At 37.4% G+C, this 21,258-nt stretch overlaps 3 protein-coding genes and 1 pseudogene across 10 annotated transcripts; 1 reads left to right on the forward strand and 3 right to left on the reverse strand.

Moving 5' to 3' along the window:
* The first annotated feature begins 916 nt into the window (after positions 1-916).
* On the forward strand, positions 917-6,113 carry FBH1 (basic helix-loop-helix (bHLH) DNA-binding superfamily protein). 3 transcript variants are annotated; one of them, XR_016124379.1, is made up of 7 exons: positions 917-1,805; positions 1,929-2,021; positions 2,155-2,220; positions 4,005-4,073; positions 4,354-4,408; positions 4,889-4,974; positions 5,721-6,113. XR_016124379.1 is itself a non-coding variant. In XM_089046705.1 (6 exons), the coding sequence occupies exons 1-5, from the start codon at positions 1,398-1,400 to the stop codon at positions 4,399-4,401; spliced, it is 684 nt and encodes a 227-aa protein (XP_088902831.1). In that variant the 5' UTR covers positions 918-1,397; the 3' UTR covers positions 4,402-4,408; positions 5,721-6,113. The 3 variants fall into 3 exon arrangements, 2 of the variants coding, with proteins under 2 accessions (XP_088902831.1, XP_008219008.2); XM_089046705.1 differs by lacking the exon at positions 4,889-4,974 and having other exon boundaries at positions 918-1,805; XM_008220786.3 differs by lacking the exons at positions 4,889-4,974; positions 5,721-6,113 and having other exon boundaries at positions 925-1,805; positions 4,354-4,762.
* A 1,596-nt stretch (positions 6,114-7,709) lies between these two features.
* On the reverse strand, positions 7,710-13,315 carry LOC103319274 (uncharacterized). Of its 2 annotated transcripts, XM_008220785.3 has the most exons (7): positions 13,030-13,315; positions 11,823-12,314; positions 11,354-11,446; positions 10,943-11,176; positions 9,704-9,806; positions 8,910-9,139; positions 7,710-8,285 (listed from the first exon to the last, which is right to left on the reverse strand). In XM_008220785.3, the coding sequence occupies exons 2-7, from the start codon at positions 12,146-12,148 to the stop codon at positions 8,063-8,065; spliced, it is 1,209 nt and encodes a 402-aa protein (XP_008219007.2). In that variant the 5' UTR covers positions 12,149-12,314; positions 13,030-13,315; the 3' UTR covers positions 7,710-8,062. The 2 variants fall into 2 exon arrangements, with proteins under 2 accessions (XP_008219007.2, XP_088902832.1); XM_089046706.1 differs by lacking the exon at positions 11,354-11,446 and having other exon boundaries at positions 7,820-8,285.
* Positions 13,316-14,991: 1,676 nt separating this feature from the next.
* LOC103319271 (UDP-glycosyltransferase 88F5 pseudogene) lies at positions 14,992-16,818 on the reverse strand (annotated as a pseudogene). Its single transcript, XR_016124380.1, has one exon. The product of XR_016124380.1 is annotated as a UDP-glycosyltransferase 88F5 pseudogene (transcript).
* Positions 16,819-17,842: 1,024 nt separating this feature from the next.
* On the reverse strand, positions 17,843-20,460 carry LOC103319272 (UDP-glycosyltransferase 88F3-like). Of its 4 annotated transcripts, none has more exons than XM_089046710.1 (2): positions 18,876-20,460; positions 17,843-18,143 (listed from the first exon to the last, which is right to left on the reverse strand). In XM_089046710.1, exons 1-2 carry the CDS (start codon positions 20,257-20,259, stop codon positions 18,100-18,102), a joined length of 1,428 nt encoding a protein of 475 aa, XP_088902836.1. In that variant the 5' UTR covers positions 20,260-20,460; the 3' UTR covers positions 17,843-18,099. The 4 variants fall into 4 exon arrangements, with proteins under 4 accessions (XP_088902836.1, XP_088902835.1, XP_088902833.1 ...); XM_089046709.1 differs by having other exon boundaries at positions 17,843-18,146; XM_089046707.1 differs by lacking the exon at positions 17,843-18,143 and adding an exon at positions 18,324-18,640.
* Positions 20,461-21,258: the final 798 nt, after the last annotated feature.

The following is a 21,258-nucleotide window of genomic DNA, read 5'->3' on the forward strand; positions in this document are numbered from 1 at the left end:
ATTAAAAGGGTGGAAAGATATTATTTCTTGTCTTTTTTTCCTTTTTATACCACTTAAGAGTATTATCACGCTCATCACAGCGTTATTAGTCGACTGCTATCCCCATTTGTCCTCAAATGGAGTCGATACAAACACACATTCCAATCCCTTGGATTCGACTCAACCCTAGTTGGGTCCCACACTCTGGTTCCTTGAGAGAAGAAAAAGCAAGTAAAAGACTAAAAAGTCCATGTCCAAAGCCAAAATACCTTTCTTGAAAAAAAAAAAAAAAAAGAGAAAAAAAAAGAGGACAAAAGCCTACACCTTTCTCATTGCGAACCACTGCTGTCTCCTCTCCTTAAATTTGCCAGAAAAAGCAAACCCAAAAATACACAAACTCCAACCACAGCTCCCAAAAAATCTACCATATCCAATAATATAAGCAAACTTATATCTCCACGCGCCAAGGGCAAACTTATATCTCCACGCGCCAAGGGCAACTTATATCCCCGCGCCAAGGGCAACCCCCTGCCTCCATTTTCATCCACACGTGTATCCACGCGCCACACTTCGTCTGGGTCTTGAAACCCATCGTCACATTGAAGACGCCGTTACCTGTCCACAAAACGATGACGTTGCGGCTCTCCAGCCTTCCACGCACCGCGATCTCGCGACCTTACATGCTACTCTTCACGTAACGCGTACGTCTTCGTTACCCAATCAGCGTTGACTTCTCCGATAGCAACGATTTTCTGCCCATCCGACGGTCCAGAATGAAGCGAGAGCTACACCTCGAAAGCACACGAACAGGGAAGCAATCAATCAATCACTTCTGCTTTCCTTTCTTTATTTGGCGCAACATTGCTCAGGCAAGTGAACCAAAATAAGCAAAACAAAACAGAACAGAAAAAAAGAAAAAAAGTTAATAATTCTGATTTTTATCTGTCCTTCGAGCAGTGTCTCTCTCTCTCTCTCTCTCTCTTTATTTCCTCTCACTTCTCCCCTCTCCAAAATTTTGCAGCTTGAGCAGAAAAAGAAGAAGAAGAAGAAAAAGAAAAAAAAAAAAAAACCTTATCAGCAGACAGGAGAATTCAACAAACGCTAGCACAACTCGGGGTGTTATAAATTTAAAAAAAAAAATTTATAAGTTAGTATATTTTATTTTTATTTGTCCCTCTGTCTCCGTCTTTTTCCTCTCACCTCTCTTTCTCCAAAATATTGAAGCTTGCAAAAACCCTGAGCAGCAGCAGCAGAAGAGACAAAAACCCAAAAAGAAAAAAAGAAAGTTACTTGGTAGCTAGCACAAGTTAGGGTATTATAATATTAAAAGATAAATATTATATATATATATATACACTACATATATATATATATATATATAGTGGTGAATAGTTTGAGTTGAAAGCTAGCCAAAGCAGATGCAACGGGCAGCTGGCGGAAGCAGCAGTGGCGGCGGAGAAGTGAGTCGGGGAGGCGGGCTCGGCCGGTTCTGCTCGGCGCCGGCGACATGGTTAGAGGCACTGCTTGAGGAGGAAGAAGAAGACCCATTGAAGCCCACCCAGTGCTTAACTGAGCTTCTTGCTGAAAACACAGGAGCCACATCAGTAGGGTTTGGTTCTACGACAGTGGATCCAGTGTCGTATGAAGCTGCCGCCGCTGCTGGATTTCTTAGCCGACAGAACAGCTCTCCGGCGGAGTTTCTGGGGAGTTCGAACGACGGGTCGGAAGGGTATTTCTCGGGGTTTGGAATTCCGGCGCACCTCGACTTTGTGTCCTTGTCCCCAAATAGCTCTTCTCCTTCTGCTAACAAGAGGGTTCGGGAGGTGGTGAGTTTTCTCTAAATCTTGGGTTTTTTTAATTTAAAAGTTTTAAAAATATATATTAATTTTGTTAATAATTCATTAACTTGGTTGATTTAATTAATATTTGGTTTTGCATTTTCTTGGTAGAAATTGGAGGAAGGTGGATTGGAGGATGCAGTGCCTTGCAGGGTTAGGGCCAAGCGTGGTTGTGCTACGCATCCTAGGAGCATTGCTGAAAGGGTTTGGTTCCTAACTTAAATTGACCCCAAAAGAAAGAAAAAAAATTTCAATCAAAATTCATAGCCCAGTTCAACATATTTGATGTTTGTTATTTTCTAAGTTGTTTAGTTGCTTGCTGGGTTAATTATTATAGGTCCGGAGGACTCGAATCAGTGACCGCATAAGGAAGCTTCAAGACCTTGTGCCCAACATGGATAAGGTGCACCCTCCTGCTCCCTTCTTAACTCCAATTGAACTCCTTTTATTATTTTCCCCTTTTATTTAGGTATCCTTTTAGGGCATACAAATTTCTATACATTTTGATTCTTCTAGTCCGGCGGACATAGTTGAAACAACTATAGATGATTGTGAATAATAGATCATGAAATATTGAAAAACAATTATTCAATAAATTAAGGCCTCTATGAGACACATATTACAGGATTAAATTAAAACAAATTCGGAAATTATATGAGATAAATTAAGCAAATGCTTACAATATTATATGATCTTTTGATTCATTAAAAGAAATGTTATGCTGAAATAGTACGGATTTTTAGAATCAGAACTGCATTTAGTTTCATCAGAGTTCCTTAAGGTCATGAGATATTATTATTATTATTTTTTTTGCCATGAGATATTATAATTCATTTGACATCTTTCGGTTCTCTAAAACTTTGAAGTCATTATGTTAAGTACAATCAAGCTAACCCATATTTAACTGTTGGCATTAATCACAAAGTTAGGAGTTAATGAATTACGGTTAGTATCTTAGAGAGAATCTATCTATGATTAATCTAGGAGATTAATGCGAGTTCATGAATATATAATTATTGGATGAGTTATGAATATGAAAGGTTCATAGGAGTTAATGTAGCGTTATCTAATCATTACTAAGTGACTCCTATTAATACTTGTTTGTTTGTATCAAAGTATGCAATTATAGAAGAGAAGTTATCTAAGAAGAGTTTTATCAAGTATGTGTAGGAGCTCTGTGTAGCCTTCGGGCTTCACATCTCCAAGGCTACTTTATTAGTTTGCCTTTTATGTTGAATTCACATAACGCTTACACATTGAACATGATTTTATGCTTCTGCTGTTCGTATTTCTAAACAGTAACAAGTTACAACTTAATTTTGCTGATGAAAATACTGAATCTCTTTAAATAAGAAAGTGACAGTCAATCCAAAAATAGAGTTTTGTTGTGCACAATAATTGTTGCAATAATGTTGATGTTGATAGCAATGGTTGTCTTGCTTCAAACTCTGTAGTAATCACTTCAATTTCTTAATGAAGAACTTGAGTGAATGAAATCCTTACAAGAGCAGCATTTGAGCATTTTTAATAGGGTAGAGGTTAGCAAAAGAATATTTATAAGTTGATGAATGCATAGTTGTCTGGGCCGTTGTTCACTCGATTATGGCAAAAATTATTTAGGGAGGCAAGGTTGAGTTGGGTGATTCCAAATTCATGTGTACTTCATGTAACGATAGATATTGTGCCATTTTGTCGAAGGGAAAAGGCGAAAATGTTATGGAGCTGCTGCATTTTGACCCTTTTTTTGGAATGGAAAATGTGTTGAGGAGGTATCCTTCTGGTGGGAAAGAGTGTTGTTTATTGATGTCGCTACATCTGTGTTATGTATTTGGTATCTTGGTTTGAGGAGATAGCTGGGTGCTAAACACTTTTGTTGAGTCAGAGAACTGCTTGTCCAGTGCTATTGTACTTGTTTTCTTTCATGTTAATACAATTGTTTCTTTTCATATTAAGGAAAATTCTAACTTGAAATCCTGATAGGAATAAAAAAGTCTGTTTTTACCAGTTTTTAATCCTAGAACTTGTAATCTTGATCTTTTGCACAAAGAACAGAAACTAGAAGATTTCTAGAACAACTTCAAAAGTTACAAGTAAAAGAATTTGTCTAAAATTTTCATGCATTTGCAAAATTAAGCAGACAATAACTTACTTTGTTTGTTATGGTGCTTGTATTGATTTTCCTTGCAGCAAACTAATACTGCTGATATGTTAGACGAGGCAGTGGAGTATGTGAAGTTTCTTCAGAAGCAGATTCAGGTATTATATACATTGACCTTGTTCAAGAAGCTTTCTCAATGTGTATGCTTCCTGAGGAGACTCATGGGAAAATTTGAAAGTAAAACTATGATATCCATTTTCGTAGTTCAATTTACAAAAGTTTTTCTTTGCTTGCTCCTCCTTTTGAAAAAGTAGTAGGCACTAAGAAGTATAACTGAGAAAGGAGGAGTTATAATCTTATTTGAATCGGATGTGATGTCTGTCTGTGGTGCATTACAAGGAAATTTATGTACATACTGAAAAATTTGGAACATCGCAGGAACTTTCAGAGCATCAGCGCAGATGCAAATGCATAGCTAAAGAATAACCAGAAGGTATCCAAAATGTGTTCTCCCCCTCCCAATTCCCTAGTATCGTTTAGTTTTTAGTGTAATTATTAGATTTATTAATTTCAGCCAAGGTTCATCATGGTGCTGGTATGTTGATAATGGTTCCTAAGAGAATACCCTGTAATTTCGAGATATACTGTATTGTGTGTTGCATTCTTCTGCAATATTTAGATGTAATAGTGCCCATACCTAGAGTCCATGATTTTGCACTTAGCTGCTTCCACTTGGAAAAGTTCAATCAGTAAGATTGTGGTTTCCACTTCAAATGAAACAAAGTATTGTTGTAGTTTTAAACTAGTATTGCAAGATTATTATTTTTTATTTTTAGCATGCTTTCAATCAGCTTCCCCAATTATTAATTTGCGACGATGCACTGATGTGGATTTGAAAATTTCTATTCATAAAGTTTATTGTTTCCATAGCAAGGTGCTATATAATTAATAAAAATATTTGTGGAATTTTCAGAGGTGTCATTAATTTCAGTTACCTTCTTGCATAGTGATATTGAGTTTCGATGTGTATGTTGTCTTGGCAATAGAGGAGGATTTCAGGTGAGAGATTATCGACTTGCGTATGCTTGATGATTGCTTTGAATAGAAATATAAAATGATTTGCTGGTTTCCTTATGCACCAGGTTTATATGTAGTAAATGTCAGAGCTTAGGAAATCATAGCAAAAAATCCTATCCTCAAATCCTTGCATTTGCAACCTCTAATGTGGAATGTGGGATCTCTATTGGGTAATGACGAGAGGCTGACACATGAGGAGAGAGTGGTAGAAAATAAGCTATTGTTTTCTACTTCCTAATTGCATTGTTTTTTGGGGGAGTGTGGAAACTAACAAAATTTTACAAATAATAAATGAAAGAATTCCATTATCTTTTTTCAATGAAAAGTTATACTGAAATTTTCTCAATTTTCTTGTGTTGTGCCTTCTGTTGAACATGTATGCATGAATTGCACCTTTGTCTAGAAGCTTAACACAAGCTTAAAATCTTAGAGGGCATCCGTGTCAATTATCGGATCAAATCCTACACCATACCTTATAACAGAAATTAATAGGTATTTGAGTTAGCCTGTTCATTATTCAATCTCAATTGCACTTAATCGTGGATTATAGTTTGAGAGTTTATCTAATTTCTGTAGTTCCTAACCTCTTTATTATCGTGATTTCGATTTGATCTGATTCGAGAACTCTTTGCAATTAATTGTACATTTTCGAAATATGCTATCCGTGAAAAGCTTTGGTAAGTGAGTTTAATTTGAATTACATTAAATAAAATGTTCTATGTTTGCAGATTTTGTATCGTAATCTATTGGTTTCATCCATCCCAAGAGTTTCATTATGTTTGATTACATGTTCATGATCTACACAATCGTCAGAAGGGTGAGCATTTTTGCATTTAAGGTTCACCAATGCTTTAGTTTGAGCTGCACTGTCTTTAGGTTATTGTGTGAAACATATAATTTTGGAGCTTGATGATGATTTCTGCACACTGCATCATGAAATTCCAGTGGTATTGTAATCTTTGTTGGATTTGTCAGTTGCTTTGAGATAGGGCTCAAGAACAAGATGAATGAATAACTTGTAAATGTGGCATTTCCTTGTCTGTTCTGATGGGTGTAATTGAAAAACAAAAAAGAGAGTAGATAAATAAATAAATAATAATAGGATATCTTCCCTTGTGTAATTATTGCTGGAGAACTTTCAACTTGAGTTTTGCGGAGAAGCTTCCTCGATAATATGAAACACAGCAGAGAGTTTTGGGAATGAACACAAAAAAAATATAAAAAGGAATTAAGAATGCATCTGTAGGTCGAATGTTACGATCCGCTATCTCACATTGGAAAAATGACATGTTGAGGTGGTTTATGATCTTTTGGGCCTCACACCATTCGTATACGAGTCTAGTTTTATTACACATCTATTCTAAACTTCGAAGAAGAGGGCAAACGAAGTGCCAATGTTGGATTGACGAGTACATTGGTTAGGGTGTTTAGAGTACATGAGCTCTTGGTGCCTTTTTCTTACCAGCCAATTTTGTAGAGGCAAAGATTCTTGGAAGCCTAAAGGTCTCGGGTTGGGCTTATTGGTTTTATGAAAAACATTTTACCCCCTTCAGTTTTGGGAGAGCTTCTATAAGAGCAACTCCATCAGCATGACAGAGCCGCGGGCTGGGGGGGGGGGGTGTTTGGGCCAAAAAGTGATTCCAGCAACAGAGGCTTGCCCGGGCAATAGGTGGACCCCAACAGATTGGGTTGGCCCTTGGGGGAGACTAGCCCGACTTGGAGCCCGAGTTTTGGATGATGTCAGCATGCTACAGTGCCGCCATAGCCAGGTAGCCACGCGGCGTCGTCTGACTCTCGATCGGATTTTTCCTCCAATCCAACGGCAGCGAATTTTTGTGCAATACAATAATGAAAAAAAGTAGAATTTTTTTAAAAAAACTGAAACATTAATGATTTTTTTTTTTCTATAAATACTAACCAATACTCTTTACTTTTAACACCAAATCCTCATACATTTTCATCTCTTTCAACTATTATTCCCTTTCTATTTAATATTTTCTTCACTTTCAAGTTTTATTTTTTCCGAAATCTTATGCGAAATTTTTTTCCGATTATGAGATATGAATTTTATAATAAAGATTGACATGTAGGAACTCAAAAATCTAATCTGAAAATATTATCCAAATTAATTGTTTAGGTAAAAAAATTTGTAAAAAAACAAAAAAATGAATAGTAATTGCCATTTGCCATGGCAATGGGTGAAAACGGAAATGGCTTTTTGCAAGGGCAATCACTATTCACGTAAATAGTGGCTGCCCTAGCCTCCCTCCCCCCTCTTGTTATAACAAATGGCAAATGGGTGGAGTTACTCTAATGAGGGGGATTCTGTTGAGGGGATGAATGAGGAGTTCAATCCAACCATTCATTCAAGATTCTCTCTTGTTGGAAGGTGGGATTGAACCTCTCTCACTAACTCCCTTATTATAGCCTTTCCATTGGCAAGTGGGTCACCCATTATAATGCTGATGTGTGAAGAAAAAAAAAATTAAAGAATTCTTTAAAAATATTTTAAAAATAATATCATAAAGTCCTCACGAGGACAAACTCGTTTTGTAGGCGCACAATTACAAGGAGACTACTCAGAGCACAGTTGGATCGATGTGGGGCAAGTTTCTTCTCTTTTTACGTTTCATTTTTTGTCAATATTGATTTTCTTTATATATATAAAAAAGGTACTTCAATAACTATTTCAATTAAAAAATAGGTATTTCAATAACTATTTAAACAATTTATCTTTTATAAATAATTCAAATAATTTGAGTGTGACACACCATACCATATGAAAAATGTACGTATATTATCTCTTCCCCTCGAAGGCGAAAGTATATAACAATAAGAGAAAAAGTAATTTAAACATCTTCGTTCAAATAAATATTTGGGAAAAAAAAATAATCTATGTCACAATTCACAACACTGAAAGGCCTGCAATTCCCTGCCGTATTGATTTTCACTGGGAAGCTTTCATAGCATGCAAGGTGAGGCTCTGCTTGTATGATGTGTATTCAGAGCATCGGTACGAGGGTTAAAAAACTTTCGGAACCTTTCTGCGGAGCTAAAATGGCAGCTAATGTTAGCTTCCCTCTTCATCGAAGCTATAGACTGGTATTTGCCATAACTTGGTGTTCTTCTTTGGGTCATCGGTAAGACTGAGACCTGTGTCACCTTCTTTGAATGTGTTGATGAATGTTTTAGCACCCATCATGATAATCCTTTCGATCATGAACAACTGGTAGTTATTCTCAATCAAGGGCTCCAATATGTGGCTATAGTTTGATGAATAGGCCAACTTATATCTGCGCAGATGGGTCAGACATAAGGATCAAGGTCAGCGGGGACCTTGTTTTACAAATGTAACCTCTTGAGGTTGGCAAAATTATAATGACAGCACAATCCATGAAGCAGTTCAAACTAAAATAAAAGCCGTATTCATTGGGGTATGATGTAAAACTTGAATCAGTGTTGAATTGGATGCTCCTAGTTAAGAAATAGTAAAAGGAGGTGTGTTTGACAGCGCAAAAGTATACAACTCAAAGTTCACTTAAATTAAAATCTTAAGCATAATGACAGACAAAATATTACACCAGCTCAGCAATCAATCATAGTGCACAGGAAGACGGTACACATTATTGATTCTATCATTAATGTTCAGAACTCCAGTATCAAAGAATTCAAAAGCTTATTAAAATGATTTTTAGTCCGACTACTTCAGTATTAACTAATCCAAAAGTTCCTGCCAAATTAGTTTTACTTGGAGAACCTAAATCCAGAACATTTTTTGCCAATGGTCAACCTGAATTTAGAATTCATAGCCACAACGTGGAAGCTATCCTAAATCATGTTTGCATGACAAAATGAACACACAGGCTTTCACTTTCAATGCAGATGGTGCAGAGAACAGAACACGCCTGAGAACTTACCTGACTGAGAGAGGTGAAAAAAATCCTGGTGTCCTCTCATTTGAAGCAATAAAAAGAGTTCGTCCAGATGGGACCCATTTCTCAATTCTGCGAAGAATAAACTCTGGGTGTGTATCCCTGTCCACATGAGGATGCAGGGTCCTGTTAACGCCAAACCTGTCCTTCCTGGTCTTAATTATATCACCACGACGTACATGAATGGCATCATAATCTCCAAGGAGCGCCTTAATCTGTGAAAATTATTTGGTCAAAGTCTGTAATAGCAGATATGTACAGGAAATAATTCAAGAGAAAACAGAGGGGGCTATTACATGAATATACCTTGGACTCATTTTCAACAACAGCTCCAGTTTTAGTTATAACAGTGACTGACATGCTCTAACTTACTTGAATATGTTTATATATGACATGAATATACCTTAGACTCATGCGCACAATAAGCAAACAAGCTTTACACAACTTAAAGTATGGAATTAAAACTTATGGCATGTTTGGTTACTTGGAATGGGGGAAGTTAGCATAGAGGAGAAAAGGAATGGACATGGGATCAACTATTACCCCCTAATCAATTTAATTCCCGGTTTTTCAGAGGTATTGGATTAGAAATTTTAAAATGGAACCCACATAACTTTTGGTACATTATGTGATAGTAAACACAATGGAAATCAAGAATCGGAATCATTCCAATACCCATGTGTGTAAAAATAAGGGAAGTCAGTAATTGGAAAAATTTCAATACCCATACCAATTAAGTAAACATCCATGACATTAGCAGGATTCACTATAATGCATACCTTGTCAGCTGCATTCCTCAACTTCTTTGCAGCCATCGAGGGGAGAAAGGTATATGGCAAAATTATAGCACTACGATTTTTTCGATCCTTGCACTCCATAAACCTATATAGCTGCCATTATGAATTCCTCAAACAACCAAAATCAATATTCTAATACTCATGCAACTTAACCAAGAGAGGCATATCATGGTTTATTTCTTAACTAAAAGAATTACACCAAGCGCAAATTTAAACAAACTTGAATGGAGACTTTCAAAACTTTCAACCAAGTGAAACTCTTATTCAATTTCCTACAATCCAAATCCTCTCTTGGCTTTGAAATTAAGTTGTTTTTCAGCCAACAGACTCAGATGATTAATAAAATTAGAGGTATCAAGTAACGAGCAGTGTTTTGGAAGGCATTCTGAGGTGCACATCGATGCTAGCTATCGGTGAGATGCTGTAAGGTAAACACTCTGCAACTGCAGCAGTGCTAATGGGGCTGAGGCAGAACCCATGCAAAGAAGCCGAAAACCCAAATTACTTTTTTTTCCCCTCTCCTCTGGAAATGTTTTAAGGCTAATCAACGCCATGTTCTTAAGTTGTCTGGGTTCCTTTATGAAATGAACTGTTTCATTTAAGGTTGAGTTTATAGAACAAAACTCTGCGGGTTGGTTTTTAGCAAAATTGTTCCATTTTTATTTATTCCCTTTGGATCCCCAACAGTTTCTTCTTCCCAACAACCCAGCCCCAAATCAAATTTTCTAAACCATAATTCTCCTACCAAAGACACAAATCAGACTCCCAAAGTCCCAGCTCCAAACTTCACGCTCTCTCTAATTCTCTATTCTCTTTGGCACTCTCTTTCTAATTATTTTATATTAAATAGTTTTCTTTAATTAAAGAATTCATGTTGCCTCACCTTTGAAAACATTGGTAACAAGAGGTTATAGGTAGCTCAAGAAATTCCTAATTGCGTAAGTAATTAAAGATCTTTTTACAAAATCCCTAACAATATTATTAGTGCCACTGCAACAGGTATGATTCAAGTGGAGAAATATCTACAAATTGGAATCTCTCTGAAAAAAGTTACTGTAAACAAATATCTCACTTAACTTAATTTCTTTCAAAAATACATGCACAACTATTGTCTCCAAGTCAAGTGAAACCACACCTTGAAACAAACAAGTAGGTTTTACCATCCCAAAGAAGCCAATCTTAAAGCTTTTAACAACAAAAGAAAATGAAATAGAAATTTACCATGCAAGAGGGCTTGCAGTTCTGTTTATGAGTAAAAGATTTGAAAAACTACTGTTCTCCCTGAGATCAACACGAGTACCTCCTTCCACATGGGCAGCTCCTCTACCTCCCAACTTCATACTTGTTGCCACCACTCGATACCACACTTTTGAATTGTCCAAAATTACTGGTACAGTGCCTGATATGAGGTCTATATCATACAACGAGTCCATGGAACAGGAGTTTTCTGTCCACCTAACAAATGAAAGGAAGTCCATTTTGTATAAAATGCACATTCTGATCAACAAAAATGTATATACAAATTGGATATAAAGTAGGGAAGTTGGCATAGTTTTGCTAACACGTAGCAGTAAAACTACCCCACAGCCAAAAAGCATTCTCTTGAAACCAAATTAAGAAGTACAAACTTACCTTTCTTCTGAAATTGCATTATGTGAGTGATGAAGGATCTCATTATTATTGTGTACTGGGTTAATACACATTCTTGAAGGCATTACAAAAGTTCTGCAAACAGCAGCAGTAAATTACTAAACAAGATTATATAAAATTTACTCCATTGCAGTTCATAACAAGAAATCCAGAAATCCCTGATATAGAAAACAAGGCAACTAAATCTATCAAACCACAAAGGCATAGCTTGCAATCACACTAAGTTCATCGTGGGTGAGCAGATCTATAACGTGACAAACTTTCCAGTTTATGAAGGAAACCTAGAAGTTATATGACAGTTGGGTCATTTCAAAACCCATTTAACTGGTCCCTATGATATCAAATCTGAATTCTTCCACAATACTCTGTTGTCCACATTTGCTCGGCAACCAATCACGACATAAACTCCGAAAACAGAAATCAGAAGAAGAAAAAAACTCAAAGAACATACCTCTGAAGGAACATAGCCTCTTCAAGAGCACACCTGAGGCTGGACTCCTGGTGGCCCAGACCCGCGCAGGACTCGCAGTGCTTTCCAGGGCAATCAATTCTGTCACCCCAGTAGAGGTACTTCTCGTGGCCAGTTTGGTGGTTCAGGTTTATGTTCTTTAATTTGAGTCTGCTTTCGAGGGTTTTCAGAGAGGATAAAGAGAACTCACTAGTGGAAATGAGAGAGGAAACGAGAAAGAGGAGTGCAATGGCAGCTATGCAGATGACAAGGAAGATGATTGGGGAACCGGGTCCTGGTTTGGACTTTTGGGTTCTAGGAAAGGCCATTGTTCTTTGGGGTGGGCTACACCACCAAGCTAAACATTACCTTTTTCTTTTCTCAAGAATCTGGACTCCTGCATGCGTCTATCAGGTGAGCTATAGAACTCTTCACTGTGAGATAACTAGTAATCAGCTCCCTTTACTAAAACGAAGGACAATAGCAGTTATTAGCCTGCACAGAGCAGTAAAGTATTAGAGGTGCTAAATAACACAATTAGCATACAAACTAGAACAAAAATGAGGAAAGTAGCCAACACTATAACTTACAGCCAACGATATAACTTGTGCAAAACAGCCAACAATATAACTTGTGCAAAAAAACCAACAGCCAACACCAATACCACAGCAAGTGCCTACATATAACTTGCAGGTTTTATCCAGGATTGACGTTTTTTGAATTGGTAAAATGCGAGTACGATCAAATCTAATTATAATCCAAATTTTGATAGAATCCTGACCAGCATTGTTAACTGAAAGCGAAATGAAAATAAAATTTATGTTCAAACAGCAGAACAAAATATTCAAATCGAAATGCGGATCTGATCATATTTGGTAAGTGGAAATTCTTATAAAAAATTGATCTTTTCTCTTTGACTCACCCTTTCTCCTCCCCTTCGAGCACAAAATTAATCTTTTCCGCTTGTTCTCTCTCTCAGACCATGAAATTGGTAACCCCATAACTCCATTGAAAGCTTGTCAAGCAAGCCCACTAACTGAATCTCCCTCTCTCACATTTATTTTATTTCAAACCATTATGTTTGAACAGCAGTTAAGATTCGGTTAAAACAGCAACAACAAAAAATTGTCTTCGATTCATACCGCTATGTTCAGAGTAAAATTTCTAAATTATTTGTGGAAATTTAGAACAAAAAAGAAAAAAGAAATACCTTTTGACAATTTGGAAGCAAATCAGCAAAGCCTCTACGATTGGTCTTGGGTGGGAATTGTCCAACTGGAAGTGTTGAACTGTGCGAGTGGGAATTGTACCCGTTAAGCTCTATTTTTTTGGGGTCAATTCTCAATTTCTCAGTAGTTCTTTTGTGAGAAGTGTTTTGGTTAGGAGAACGCCGGAATTTTTGTTAAAATTCAAGTATATCCAGGAAAAGCACTTGAGAGAGTTTTCCTATTTCGATTTCAATTTCAATTCCTTATTCCCAAATTTTTATGTTTCCCGATTAATGACTTCTCATATTCCTTGTAAATAAATATAAAGAATCAAGATATCAACCACTCACATATCCTTACACTTTTTATACTTAAAAAAACAAAGGCGTAGTCAAGTTAGAATCCTCATTTCTGTAATTTAGATGAGATTAAAATAGACTATTGTTTGTATTAAAAAAAATATATAAAAGGATTGGAAATATAAATGTCTAGCAATACTCATTAGTGCCCATAGAGAGATTATTCGAATGGGGAATGCTAGCAACCTTCTCTCTAACCTTCTCTTTCGGACCTTCTCTCTCCTCCTCATCACATGTGTCATTTTCTTTACACTTAAAACAATGACATTAATGCATTATACAATATATTTTTTGTCCCCAAATTTACCCTTATTAAATGTATTAACTTTATATTTCCTTCAATTTACAACTTAACTTAAACAATTAAATTTAAAAAATAAACATTAAAAGTTCAATTAAATAAATATTTGAAAATAAAAACGAAGTGTACTTCCCTAAAAAAAACTTTTTTTTGTTTTCAAAAATAAGTATTGCAATAAAACCGTTCAAAATTATGGAATTTAAAAAAATACAAATAAATATTTTTAAAAATTAATGAACATTCTAATTGATTAAAAAAGTTAAAAGATAAAAAGAAACAGAAAAAAAAACCCTTCCCTCACCAAAAAAAATTAGTAAACAGAATTTTTTTTAATAATTAAAAAAAAACTGACGTTAATTTTGTGGAAGATTTTAAAATTCTCTTTTAATTTTTTAACAAGGTGAAAATAAAAGTTAGTTTGTCCAATGCATTTAACAAGGGTAAATTAGGAAAACAAAACATACATTGTTTAATGTATTAATGACATTGTTTTAAGTGTAGAGAAAGTGACACGTGTCATGAAGAGAATGGAGAAGGTCCAAAAGAAAAGGTTAAAGAGAAGGTTGCTAGCATTCCTCTTATTCGAATAGTTGCTTCCAGCAATGAGGACATTGGTGCGCTCAATGTTCGTGGTCACCCATCTCAATTTTCCAGATTTAACTGGTATATCTACCACTTTTCTCACTCTAGGCTAACATTATCCGCATTTAGGATCCAGTTTCTTGAAAACTAATGTGGTAGACGCACAATTATAAAGAGCTTACTCGGAGAGCAATTAATCAATATGTGACAACTTTCTTTCTTCCTTTTTTTAGTTTATCAGAATCAGGAATCATCTCATTCCTTCATCCCCTCTGATTCCTAACTTTGATCCCGAAAGGGACGAGCACATAAGCCAAGCCAGCCTACTGCATTTACAATGATGAGAAAAAAGGTATGTTCTAAATGTATTTATGTAAATAATGCATACCAATGCTAAATATAAAGGCTTGTGATCCCTTATGTTGACTACTTATCTAGTATAATTTTCATACATTTTTTTGGCACAACCAAATATTGGATGGGATCGAGAGCTCCTTGCAAAGCATGTTACAAATTATCAATTTTCTTGCAAAATAGTGTCTTGTGAGGTGCATAACATGTTCAAATCACATTAAGGTGTTTTAAAAAAAAAATTACTATAGGAACAAGCACGCATAACAAATGATGCATTTGATAACTCCAACAATACTCACATGGTTAACAATTAAAATGCTTAGTTGATATCGGTAAAAAAACAAAATGCGTAGTTCATAATGAAAATCTTACTCAACAATCTCCAATTTCATTGATATTTTACATACCAGAAAAGACGGTTCAGATTATGATTATATAACAATGAAAATTTGTTAACCACAAGAAGGTGCAGCCTTGGTAATTTGCTTATGCAATCCGGAACTTATATAATGCTATTAACAAAGTTGACCAAGTTTCTAGTGGACGAACCAGACTCACACCATGCAGCCAAAGCCATCTCTCCCATTTTCCTGCTTCTTTCTCTAAGCTCTCTCCCTTTTTCCGACTCCATCAGCTCCCTAACCCTTCTCTCCAATTCATCCCCAAATACAAACCCATCTTCCTCTCTCTGCTCCACAGCAATCGCCATCTCCATTTCCTTCACCAAAACACTCCTATTCATGTGCTGCTCTGCATAGAGCGGCCACGCCACCATCGACACGCCGGCGATCACAGCTTCAAGCACCGAGTTCCAGCCACAATGCGTCACAAACCCGCCAACCGATTCCTTCTTCAACACCGCCACCTGCGGAGCCCATGACTTCACCACCAAGCCCCTATCTTTGGTCCTCTCCAAGAACCCTTCTGGCAACAAACCCTCCAAATCAAAGTCATGAACTCCATGGACCTGCTTGGTTTTCTCATCAAGGGGAGGCTTCCTCACCACCCACAAAAACCTCTGCCCACTCTTCTCCAACCCATCTGCCATCTCCTTCAATTGAGCCCCTGAGAATGATCCCCAGCTTCCAAAACAGAGAAACACCACACTTCGACTTGGCTGTTTATCAAGCCATGACAAACAAACTTCCGCCTCAACGGCATCACTAGATTGTTTTTCTTCAGCAATCAATGGCCCAATGTAGAAGACTGGAGGAGTGGGAGCATCAGGAACACAAAGACCTCCAGCAATAGCTTTGAGGACTCCAGGAGGCTCCAGCTCTTCGAACGTGTTGGCTATGATCCCATTAGATTTGGGAAGGTGTGAGCAAAAGTAGAGCATGTCCCAATATGCAGGGTCGTCTCGGTCAAGCATTGGCTCAGGCATGTGGGAGGCCTTGAGAGGAGACTTCAACCCGGGAAACTCGAAAACAGTGTCGGTTAGATCCTTGAAGCTCTTGGTGGTTTGTTCCATGATTTTCGGGAAATACAGAAAAGCCGCAAGTGCTGCAGCGCCAGAGGTGTAAAAGTAGTAGGTGGGAATGCCGAGTTCCTTCGCCATTGGCAGCGCAGAGGAGCAGAAGATGTCGATGATAAAAGCGCGAATGGCTGAAGATTTGGAGATCTCTTGGAGGGCATGGCGGATATGAGGATCATTCCGGCGGATGAAATCAAACATTATGGCAGCGCTGCTGCGGCCAATTAATAATGGATTTTCATTTTGAACGCGAGGGAATTGGCGGAAGGAGATGGAAGGATGGGCTAGGGAGATGCGGTGGATGTAGGCGGGGATGCTTGGAGTATCCACAACGCTGCCGCATGTGTAGAGAATAGTGATGGAGAATTTTTCGGTGTAGCGATTGAGAATGAGCTTGCCTAGCTCAACCATGGAGATTATGTGCCCCATTCCTGGAGCTGCGTAGAGGACTATTGTGTCTTCTTCCATGGCTTTTGGTTGATTTGTGTTTGGCTTCTCTTCTCTGGTGAGGTTTTGAAATACTCTTCACGCAAAGTAGATGGAACGGAAATTCAACTCCGTGAAAGTTAGGCGAAGCACAGGCTCAGGCTGTACACCAAAACGACGATCGGAAATGTGACGTTGACAGTGATTGGCTGATTCTGACTATCAATAATAATAGAAGGACTTCTTCTTGCTTTTTGCTTTTGTTTTTCTTGTTTTCATTTCGATTTATGTTGGGAATATCTTTACACTGAGATTGGGATAAGATATTCTTTGGGCATGATGGAATTTTAATGGTTCAAAATTATCTTTATTATTTAATCTTAAATTTATGCTTTTATTCATTTGGTGGCTTATTATTCAAATAAAATATTCTAGAATATCACCAAGAATCATCGGTTATGGGAATTTTTAGTGTTTCAAAATTATCATATTATTCTAACAACAAAAATAACTATATTATTTAATCCGTATATTTATGTTTTTATTAATTTGGTAGTTTGTTATAAATTAATTATGCTTCAATATGCCAACGGGATCTACCTCGGTAGAAAATTACCTTAACTTGCAAATTAGTGGTGTCATGTTCAAACACCCATGACACATTTGTAGTGTTTGTGCGTGTGAGAAATCCCCCACTTTAACTTTGGCCCCAAAAAAAACACATACTTGAATATGGTTATTTATTTGACAAGAAACACGTAATAACCAAATCAGCACCCAATTCATAAAGGAATCAAAATCTAGGAAGAAATTTGACAAGAAAAGTTTGTTGAGGATCCATTTAATTAACCAATTCATGAAAATATCAAAACTCCACATCACCCACCAAAACGACTTAGCAATTGCAGCTACATTTGCAACAGTACCAAAAACAACATCTCCATGTGAGGTTGAGGAACCTACACAAACCCAGCCCAACCTCTTGGAACCTACACAAAACCTTCCCGAGGTCCTAAAGATCTTCCCTTATTCCGCCAGGACCGGGTTTGGTTTCTTGTTTTTTTCTTAATTTTATTAGAAGGGTAAAATTGGACTATTAGAACTAAACTAATTTTATGGTAGTTGAGGTAATCATGTTAAGTCGTTTGATTATTACAACCACTAAGATGGAGTGAAATGTGGATAAATACGTGGATACTAAATAAAGGCTCCTAAAAATAAAACAATGAGTTAGAATATTGAAGAATCCTGAGCCTCTGCATATAAGCTCCGTGCATTTACTCTCATTTTGGTTAATTTGAGCCACTAGATCTAATCACTTAACATAAGACAAGTCATATTTTATTTCCCAAAATTTAAACACGTTAGAGAGTGTTTTTTTATTTCTCACTATAGGCCAACATTATCTAGGTTTAGGATCTAGTTTCCTGAAAACTAATGTGGTAGACACACAATTATAAGGAGCTTACTCGGATAGAGCAATTAATCAATGTGGGACAACTTTCTTTCTTCCTTTTTTTAGTCTTTTAGTTTATCTGAATTAGGAATCATCACATTCCTTCTTCCCCTCTGATTCCTAACTTCGATCCCGAAATCGACGAGCACATAAGCCAAGCCAGCCTGCTGCATTTACAATGACGAGAAGATGGAGAATTATCATGTTACAAGTTGTCCACAACCAGACTCAAATGTTACTTGACAATGACAATAGTTGTAATAGATAAATCATTTCGCCCAAATAAAGAAGGCAGTGGAGTGGACCTTGTGTTAAGCTGTGTGATAAGGCAAGAATTCAGAAACTCTGTAGAAACTCTCATCCCCCTTGTAGTTCAATTTATACTTATTTTTTTCAAGTCTCAAATATGAAAAGAGCCTTCAAAAGGATGAAGAAGGACAAAACCAATAACAAAAAAATAAGGCCGAAAAAGGAATGTTCTAAATGTATCTATGTAAATAATGCATACCAAGGCTAAATATAAAGGCTTGTGATCCCTTATGTTGACTACTTATTCAGTATATTTTTCATACATTTTGTTGGCACAACCAAATCTTGGATGGGATCGAGAGCTCCTTGCAAAGCATGGTACAAATTATCAATTTTCTTGCAAAATAGTGTCCTGTTAGGTGCATAACATGTTCAAATCATATTAAGGTGTCAAAAAAAAAAATATTATTATAGGAACAAGCACACATAACAAATGACGCATTTGATAACTCCAACAATACTCACATGGTTAACAATTAAAATGCATAGTTGATGTCTTGTTAGGTGCACCCTTGGTACTTTACTTATGCAATTCGGAACTTATGTAATGCTATTAACAAAGTTGACCAAGTTTCTAGTGGACGAACCAGACTCACACCAAGCAGCCAAAGCCATCTCTCCCATTTTCCTGCTCCTTTCTCTAAGCTCTCTCCCTTTTTCCGACTCCATCAGCTCCCTAACCCTTCTCTCCAATTCATCCCCAAACACAAACCCATCTTCCTCTCTCTGCTCCACAGCAATCGCCATCTCCATTTCCTTCACCAAAACACTCCTATTCATGTGCTGCTCTGCATAGAGCGGCCACGCCACCATCGACACGCCGGCGATCACAGCTTCAAGCACCGAGTTCCAGCCACAATGCGTCACAAACCCGCCAACCGATTCCTTCTTCAACACCGCCACCTGCGGAGCCCATGACTTCACCACCAAGCCCCTATCTTTGGTCCTCTCCAAGAACCCTTCTGGCAACAAACCCTCCAAATCGAAGTCATGAACTCCATGGACCTGCTTGGTTTTCTCATCAAGGGGAGGATTCTTCACCACCCACAAAAACCTCTGCCCACTCTTCTCCAACCCATCTGCCATCTCCTTCAATTGAGCCCTTGAGAATGATCCCCTGCTTCCAAAACAGAGAAACACCACGCTTTGACTTGGCTGTTTATCAAGCCATGACAAACAAACTTCCGCCTCACCAGATTGTTTTTCTTCAGCAATCAATGGCCCAATGTAGAAGACGGGAGGAGTGGGAGCATCAGGAACACAAAGACCTCCAGCAATGGCTTTGAGGACTGCAGGAGGCTCCAGCTCTTCGAACGTGTTGGTTATGATCCCATTAGATTTGGGAAGGTGTGAGCAAAAGTAGAGCATGTCCCAATATGCAGGGTCGTCTCGGTCAAGCATTGGCTCGGGCATGTGGGAGGCCTTGAGAGGAGACTTCAACCCGGGAAACTCGAAAACAGTCTCGGTTAGATCCTTGAAGCTCTTGGTGGTTTGTTCCATGATTTTCGGGAAATACAGAAAAGCCGCAAGAGCTGCAGCGCCAGAGGTGTAAAAGTAGTAGGTGGGAATGCCGAGTTCCTTCGCCATTGGCAGCGCAGAGGAGCAGAAGCCGTCGATGATAAAAGCGTGAATGGCTGAAGATTTGGAGATCTCTTGGAGCGCAAGACGGACATGAGGATCATTCCGGCGGATGAAATCGAACAATATGGCAGCGCCGCTGCGGCCAATTAATAATGGATTTTCATTTTGAACGCGAGGGAATTGGCGGAAGGAGATAGAAGGATGGGCTAGGGAGATGCGGTGGATGTAGGCGGGGATGCTTGGAGTATCCACAATGCTGCCGCAGGTGTAGAGAATGGTGATGGAGAATTTTTCGGGGTAGCGATTGAGAATGAGCTTGCCTAGCTCAACCATGGAGATTATGTGCCCCATTCCTGGAGCTGCGTAGAGTACTATTGTGTCTTCTTCCATGTCTTTTGGTTGATTTGTGTTTGGCTTCTCTTCTCTGGTGAAGTTTTGAAATTCTCTTCACGCAAAGTAGATGGGACGGAAATTCAACTCTGAGAAAGTTACGTGAAGCACTGAGATTGGGATAAGATATTCTTTGGGCATGTTGGAATTTTAATGGTTCAAAATTATCTTTATTATTTAATCTTAAATTTATGCTTTTATTCATTTGGTGGCTTATTATTCAAATAAAATATTCTAGAATATCACCAAGAATCATCGGTTATGGGAATTTTTAGTGTTTCAAAATTATCATATTATTCTAACAACAAAAATAACTATATTATTTAATCCGTATATTTATGTTTTTATTAATTTGGTTGTTTGTTATAAATTAATTATGCTTCAATATGCTAACGAGATCTAGCTCAGTAAAAAATTACCTTAATTTACAAATTGGTGGTATCATGTTCAAACACCCACGACACATTTGCAGTGTTTGTGTGTGTGAGAAATTCCTCACCTTAACTTTTGCAAAAGAAAAGAAAAAAAAAACTTGAATATGGTTATTTATTTGACAAGAAACACATAATAACCAAATCAGCACCCAATTCATAAAGCAATCAAAATCTAGGAAGAAATTTGACAAGAAAAAGTTTGTTGAAGATCCATTTAATTAACCAATTCATGAAAATATCAAAACTCCAAATCACCCACCAAAACGACTTAGCAATTGCAGCTACATTTGCAATAGTACCAAAAACAACATCTCCAAGTGAGGTTGAGGAACCTACACAAACCCATCCCAACCTCTTGGAACCTACACAAAACCTTCCCGAGGTCCCAAAGATCCTCCCTTATTCCGCCAGGACCGGGTTTGGTTTCTTGTTTTTATCTTAATTTTATTAGAAGTGTAAAATTAGAATATTAGACTGTTAAAACTAAACTAATTTTATGGTAGTTGAGGTATCATGTTATAAGTCGTTTGATTATTACAACGACTAAGATGAAGTGAAATGCGTG

The sequence above is a fragment of the Prunus mume genome, linkage group LG2 (genome assembly GCF_029339155.1).
Source record: "Prunus mume cultivar Tortuosa linkage group LG2, ASM2933915v1, whole genome shotgun sequence".
In the NCBI taxonomy this organism is placed as follows: Eukaryota; Viridiplantae; Streptophyta; class Magnoliopsida; order Rosales; family Rosaceae; genus Prunus; species Prunus mume.